Source organism: Ricinus communis, chromosome 3, assembly GCF_019578655.1.
Source record: "Ricinus communis isolate WT05 ecotype wild-type chromosome 3, ASM1957865v1, whole genome shotgun sequence".
In the NCBI taxonomy this organism is placed as follows: domain Eukaryota; kingdom Viridiplantae; phylum Streptophyta; class Magnoliopsida; order Malpighiales; family Euphorbiaceae; genus Ricinus; species Ricinus communis.
In genome coordinates this window covers 30,255,543-30,263,524 of record NC_063258.1, presented here as the reverse complement: position 1 = coordinate 30,263,524, position 7,982 = coordinate 30,255,543, and the positions used below count along the sequence as shown (strand labels likewise).

Here is a 7,982-nt window from a genome sequence, read left to right as displayed (position 1 = left end):
AGTGTAGAAATTTCTTGAAAGAGAATAAAATTGCCTTCATTTTTCTTTTGATTAAATAATTAGCAAGCTCCCTAACTAAACTAGCTATCCTTATGTGCTCCATAAGAAGTGAAAATTTACATCTCTCTCTCTCTCTCACATATGTTCCTATGCTTATGAATATCTTTAATTTCCTCAAAAGAGGCAAAAGTGAGCAATTGAAAGAAAGCAAAGCCTTGTCTTTTTTCTTTTTCTTTTTTTTCTTTTCCCCTTTGAATAGTCACAATTAAGAACAAGTTCATCACGGAGAGAACTGAGCCATTTCTTTTCATTCTTTAGGTAAAGCCTTTACGAAGGCATAAGGAGAACCTCTTAACACTGAAAGATATAAAAATGCGGTGGAAGCAAACCCAAACTAATGTTGATGCGTTGTTATCATCTACTTTTTGCACAAATTGACATAAAACAAAAACAAAAAGGCAAAAAGATATAAGTGGCCAAGATAGATTTGTGCACTAAAAGAAGAAGAAGAAATTGGGAATAAGGTAACGGATATGATTGCCACCATGAACAAGCTTCTTTATCACATGTCTTCTTAAGGTTGCTCACAAGTCTCCATAAGCATATTTATCTTTGTCCTTTGCCTTTTGAATTTAGGGTTGACACTGAACCCTCACCAAAAGCTGTTTCACCTATCTGCTATCCTCTTCACCTACTATTTACATAATTTTTACCTTGTTTCTTTCTCTCAACTTATTTTTCATTGTATATAAGTGTCTAACAATTCACAATATTACTCAGATCATATCCTTGTTTTCGCAAGTATATAATACTTCAGTCTAATTAATATTCAGACCCATTTCCTTATTTTTAATCTACCTTCGCTTACTGGCAACCATACTTCAGTCTCATCATTGACAAATGCGCAGAGTTGTCAGACATTTCATTTCTATAGGAAAGTTCAAACCTTTTTATTCTATATTAGACTACACGAAAACTTATAAGAAAAGTGTTCCCTTCCGTATTATCAGCTTATTTCTATAATACAAGGAGATGAGATGTCACTATACCTGTATGCATGTGTATTGCATATGTGGCTAGCTATATTTGAACAAATTAAATTTCTGATACGGGTGGCCCCAGTAGCATAATATAGTAATTGAGTATGCTTATTGATGTGGAGAAAATTATGACAGTTCAAACAATAATCCATTGACATATAACTGAAATTTACCAAATTATAGAAACAAAAAAATAATTATACATCCCAATACTAACTGCCTAACCAATAATAATAATAGAAGAGCAAGAAGAATAAGATAGATAATTAATTAAAAAGAAAAAAGAAAAAAGAAAACCCAACTTGCAAAAGCTTATACTGACCACTGAGATATTCAACAAGAGTCTTGACATCATCACCGCCAACACCACCACTCTGCTGCTACTGCCACCAACATCAAGATCACCACCGCCGCTGCCGCCTCCACCACCAATACAATTATTATTCATGTCCATGCAGAGAAGCCGTGGCTACAACAGCCAGCTTTTGAAGATTCAACTTGACAACAGTATCAACAAACATTTTTGTGTCCTCGCCAGTATTTCCTTCTGGTATATCAACTATATAAGACTCTAATACAATTGTATAAACCTTCCCTTCATTGTTAATAAACTCATTAACAGAAGTAACAGAACGATAATTATTTAGCCTGTGCTCACCACCAACCACCCTAAAGCTTAATATATGTTTTTCATCATCTAAAATTTCTAACCTTTCAGTACTTGTGGAAGCTGGTATCCCTGAAACAACTGTAACTTCTCTTATGCTGCCAATACCACCATCGCCTCTCATATTGCAACTCTTGATAAAGTGCTTGTATTTTTGTGGGTTTTCAAAGCTTCGAACAAATGGCCAAACAACTTGAGATGGCGCATCAATGCGTTGAGTTATTAAAGAAGTGCATGTGTTAGGTGTTGGTTCGAATTTGTGATATGTGTCTACTAATGGCTTTAGCTCCGAGTATTCTTCTCGGGTTAGGCCTTGTGGTGGTGGAGATCTGCTAGGTTCCATAGCGCACGAGTTGTAACGATTTTGTTAGGGTTAGGGTTAAAGAAGATTCTAGCATGCAAGAAGAGGAACAAGAAAATGAAGAATAACAAGATAGAACATTGAAAAGAACAGAAAGAGAGAGTCTAATGTGAATAAGGTTATAAGGGTAAGGGGATATATATTTTCTTCATTAAATTTGTTTTGGACAGATATGTCCTTGGCAGTTCATTTGTTTAACAAACTTTGTCAGTACTGAGTTTGTCCTTATACTTAAAAAAAGTGCAGAAAAAAAATTATATTTATGGATTCTTAACTTTTCTATTTTACTGTTTTATTATTTAAAAATTATTTTTTATCTAATTAAATGTTTAAATCGATTAGGAGGATGTTTTTAAAGAATTTTATGGGTTAAAGTATTTATATAATTTATTATGAATAACAAATTATTTAACGTATTATTTTATTAAAATATATAAAATATATTATTTATAAATATAAAATTTATATATTTTATATAAAATAAAAAATTTATATAATTAAACTTATATGGAATTGGTTATAACTAAATTAAATTCTAATAAAATAGATAAATTTTTTAAATAAATTCTATATTAGTAAGTTAATATATTTTATAATATCAAAATATTTTATTTTATTTGTCTTTATTTAAATGAAATGAATTTTTATATAGATTTGGATTAAATATTTAGTAATTGTATTTTATTTAAATAATTTATATTATTATTAATTTAAAATCTATTTTTTTAAGAAATATTAATTTCTCAAGAAATGCAAAAATAAAACATAAATTTTTTTTTAATTCATTTCAAATAAAAAAATTAAATAATATCTCCTTATATTTGTACCTTGCATACAGCTAAGAAAAAAAAAAGATTTAGATGCTTTTCACTTCAAAATAGGAGAAATAATAATAGGAAAGAGGAATATTAAGTTTTTCTCATGGGAATAACAAAATGATAAATCAACTTTCTTTTTATAATTATGAATTAGTCAGTTTTGACATTTATTTAATAAAAAAGCTAACTTAAATTTCAAATACAGAAAGTATGAAAAAATCCAAAAAAATGGATTAAGTGTGCGGTGGGAAAGTTGCAGTGTGTAATAGATTGATTATAACATCAGTTTAATAGTTTTGAGATTTAATTATAGAGTTGGTTGTGGTTATCTTTAGGGAACATGACAAAAGACGATGCTATTACCAAGATATCACCAATTACCAAAGGTGGCGCCACGACCTTTTCTCTTTAATCCCTGCACTGCCACAGAACTAATTGCACACTGATTAACCATTATCCATTTGCTATAGCTTTTGCCAACCCTACTCCTCTAATTTGCTTTTATTGAATTTGCAAAGGACCAAGTTTTATAATTGGGATAAATTGTAATTGAGCAACTCTTTAACTCCTTTTTTTTTTTTTTTTGGATTAAAGAGGGCTACTCTACCTTGCCTATAATAAAAAAAAAATAGTGAATTTATGGTTATTTTGTTTAAAAATAAAATTATTTTATTTATTTTAAATACTATAGACTTATAATTATATTAAATTTTATCAATTAAGACTTATTTATAAAGGTGACAGATATTATTAAAATTAATTTTTAATTATATAAATAAATTAGATTCTATTGATTGCTTAAAAGAAATAATCATAGAATATTCATAAAAAAAATAACAATAAAATTAAACTGAATACACCTAACCTAAACCACAAGTAAAAAGAGAAGAGGGCAAATAAAGGTATAAAAATAGTAATTTGAAAGGGAGAGAATGGGAAAAGAAAGAAAAGGGAGAGGAGAGAATAGTAAAAGAAAGAGAGGAAAAGACAAAGAGGGGGTAAAAGAAGGGAGCAGTCGCCATCGTTGAAAAGGAGTAAGCTGGAGATTCGCGGATCATGTGACTTGTCTAACAAACTCTCGCGTGATCTTTAACTCCCGCTTTTCCACCCTAATTACTTACTTCTATATCAAAATAATTAATATATTATAATTTAGTTAATCTTAAAATCTAATTTAATGGATAGATAATAGATATTTCTTTTTTGCTCATGTAACTCTAGTAAAAGAGTCTATTAATTAACACACATCTAACCCATCTTTAAATTTGTTTAATAGCTTATTTTGTCTGTTTATAATATGGATGAGGGAAGGAGACATATGCATCTCTGGAACACAGCTTTGTCTCAATTTTCAGATTAGTGATCTCAGGCAGCTCACTATAAAAATCAAAAGCTGCACCCACAACCTATAAACATTACAAATACTTGTTTTATTCTACGTAATCATACACAACTGAATTTAATATAATATATGTATATATTTATATGCACTGCTCCGCTCCAAATTCACACATTATAAAAACATAAATTCCGCAAAAAGCTTTATAAATATATTTTTAAAATACCAATATTTAAATATGCATTACTATGCTAATGTCCACGGCTAAAACACTTAATTGCGGCTACCCATTTTCATATTTAGAGGAGTATATAACCACGAAAGTAATTACATTTTAATACCTTACTGCTTAATGGTATTACTATTTTATAATAAAATATTAGCATTCAATTTAATAATAAAATTATTTTGTAGAAACTACTAATTATTAGAATATTCTTAAAATTGTCACAATTTTATTTTGTTTCTAATAAAATTAAAATATATAATAAAATTTCTTTATAGTCACGTTGTTTGAGACTAAATAAAATTTATAACAACGAAAGAATTAAAATTTTTTTTTAGATTTCATATTTAATATTATTGGTGAATACGATTCATCGCTAAATATATAATGTCACCTTGAAATAAAAATTGTTACATGCTACTAACAAATATAGAGGATGCATGATAGTAGCAAAGTCATATTATCTAATATAAGTTATAAAATTTCGAAGCATGGCTGATACTACCAGCAGTAGACTGGTGGCAAAGAGGTGTGTGGTCATTTCTAAATATATAAATAGAATAGAAGGGAAGGTGAATCTCTATTGCCATGAGCATACATAGAGAAGATTGCTAATATATATATATATATATAAAAGGTTGGTGTGAGATCTTCTGAAGCCTGACAAATTAAAGCAGAAGAGAGAAAAAAGGGAATAACTTGCTCCTCACTTTGTCCTTCTCTTCTTCTACACTGGTAGATACATGAGTACATTGTAAGCACTGAAGCAACTATTCCTTTGGGTGCTTCGCTTTAGCCAGACATGAACTCTTGAAGTTTTTTATTTTGCTTTCTTCCAATCAGTTTTTCTTTTCTTTCTTTCTTTCTTAGGCTATAGTTTTTGTCCTTTTCTCTGTAATGTAACTTGGAGATCTGTGTTGTCTTTTGCCCCAGCCCTATGTTTGGGGAAAGTCAGAACGAACTCCATTTTTCTCGTGTCCGTAAGAAACAATTGAACCATCCAATCACATAAATTTTAAGCTTCATTATCCTAACTTTAAATCCTTGAATTTTATCTAATTTTTTAATTAATACTATTTATAACATTTATGTTAATTTTAAAATTTGAACAAAATTTAATTTAAATATTACTCTCAACAACCGCTACTATTATAAAAATTATCTCCTCTCCGGCCACCATCATTCCATATCTCTGCAACTCAGCTGCATTCTCTTCTTTGCCATTGTTGCGTTCACTGCCATTCATGTAAAAAGTAAGAAAGAATAACAAATTCACATATGCATAGGGTTTGGATTTAACTCATCCGACAATCCCAATTTACGAAGTGAAGAGCACTTGAAATTCCCAATTCAGCATCCCTCTTTCACAATTCAAATACTCAAATTGCAATCTTGATTCTCAAATATTGTATACCCACAATTCAATTTCCAAAAGCAAACAAACAAATGTTAAAAATACAATTTTGCATCTTCTTTAGATGATACTCTACAATACTTATTCATGAGAGGATATATTCGTTAAAATTAAAGGTAGTTATTTAATGTGTTTACGTAATAGACAAACTATAGAAGCAAACATAAAAAGGGTACTATTATACTTTTAATTAAAACAATTACTATATACTAAAATTTGAAAGCACCATATCAATAAATTATCAACAAAAACATGGGGGGGTATGGTTTAAAGATGGAGATGGTAGATTCATTAGCCTAGTATCAACTGAGTATCCCTCATCAAACTCCACTTAATTATTGCATATATACTTGTGTTGTCCCAGAGCTGGTTCTGGTTTGCTTTGTTGGGTTGCTTTCCTACTAGAAAAGCCTGCTCTGTGAGAGAGGTCTATTATCAACCATCCGAGTCCTCGAGAACTGCAGACAGACAATCAGTTAGTGTTAGTGTTATGTCCACTTGTCATGAACATCTATCGAATCGTTGCTGGGCGGGGAATCTTGTGACGCTCTTCTCCTTCTTCCATTAAATGGCTCGTATCAGAAAGGGAAAGAAAACAAAGACTGGTCTGCTTGATTCTTCTTTTCTTTGCCCGAATACTAAAATATTCTTTTCGGAGTTCGATCATCAATTGAGATTCCATATCTTTTTGCTGATGACCTGAAACTGGGATCACTCCTCTCAATCTCAGCTCAAAAAACTGAAGCAGTCGTCACTTCTGCCATACTATAAATCATGGCCCACCTAACCCAAGTCCAGAAAAAAGACTCTATATTCTTCCACCCAAGGCCTTGAGAACTAGCCTTGTTTAGCCTTCTGTCTGACCTCCATGAATACTGCAACTTCCCATACCCACACCATACCATACCATCTGCCCATTTCTCTTCACCATAACAATCCCCTGGAGCTACAGAGACTATACATCCCTGCACCATAATGCTTTCGCAGTCGTGGACCCAATTCATTCACCCTATTCTTTTTTTTTCCTTTTACCAATTAAGTTTTGACTCTGGTTCTTCCGCACTTCTTTTTTAGTATTAGGTATATGGGCCTTTTCATTATTGACCCACCATCAAAACGTCATTCAACTCATTCTCCTGGTTTCATCTCCATTTAAATAATTGGGCTTTCAAGCCGAGACTCAGCACATTTCTCTGATTTTTTGTTTTTTTCTTCTTTGAACTTCGGGCTTAACTGTATTATGTTTGCATCAGCTTATTAGTTAGTTCAAGTTTTTTATTTATACAGTTCTGGAAAATTAGAATATAAACATATATATATATATATATATATATATATTATATATACACAGACACCAAATCATGCAAGTGATCAATCACATTCCTATCAATATTATGAAAAAACTTTCATCATTCGCCATGTTTTGCATCAAGTCAAACATTATTACTACTACTGGCCCATCAACAATAATATTCTTGGAGTCTCTAAATTCAATCTCAAGACTCATCATCAAAATAAATTTTAAATTTTAAATGGTTTCTTATTTCCTAATTAAAGTAATGTAAACATTATCATGAAATAATTTATTGCTTTTGAAAGTTATAGATCACAAAGCACCACTTAAAAGAAGGTAACCCTTTTTGCATTTTGTAGGTTAGCAGAATATATAGTGACTTAGTTTTCAAATGTATATACCACCTTAATTTATACCTGTTTCTGTTGCTTGCCTACATCTCATGAACAATAAGCTTGTCAGTGTCATTTGGCCAGAAAAATTAATCAAGTAAATAAGGTACTAGCTAGTTTTTGTTTATTTATTTTCTCAGTGTGATTATCACCATCAATCAAAACCACTCTTCATTGTCTGCTCCTCTGATTAACAAGATCGATTGACCAGACCAATAAAGTCATGAAAAATGTGATTGAATTGAGGTTTGAGAAATGGCCACAGTTTGTATTGTGGTTGGTTAGGACCCATGATAACTTCAGGTTTGCTCAAAGCTAATCTCAAAATAATAACTAACCCATGCTAGAGAGCCAATTTAATAATACTGACACAGATTGACCTGTAACAATCCATAATTTTCATACTTGTATTGAAAGATGCAAAAGATAAG

The 7,982-nt window shown here is 30.7% G+C and overlaps 1 protein-coding gene across 1 annotated transcript; it reads right to left on the bottom strand.

The window, feature by feature from the left end:
• Positions 1-1,122: 1,122 nt before the first annotated feature.
• On the bottom strand, positions 1,123-2,188 carry LOC8275610 (abscisic acid receptor PYL2). Its single transcript, XM_002516411.3, has one exon. The coding sequence runs from the start codon at positions 2,048-2,050 to the stop codon at positions 1,481-1,483; it is 570 nt and encodes a 189-aa protein (XP_002516457.1). The 5' UTR covers positions 2,051-2,188; the 3' UTR covers positions 1,123-1,480.
• Between the last annotated feature and the right edge of the window lie 5,794 nt (positions 2,189-7,982).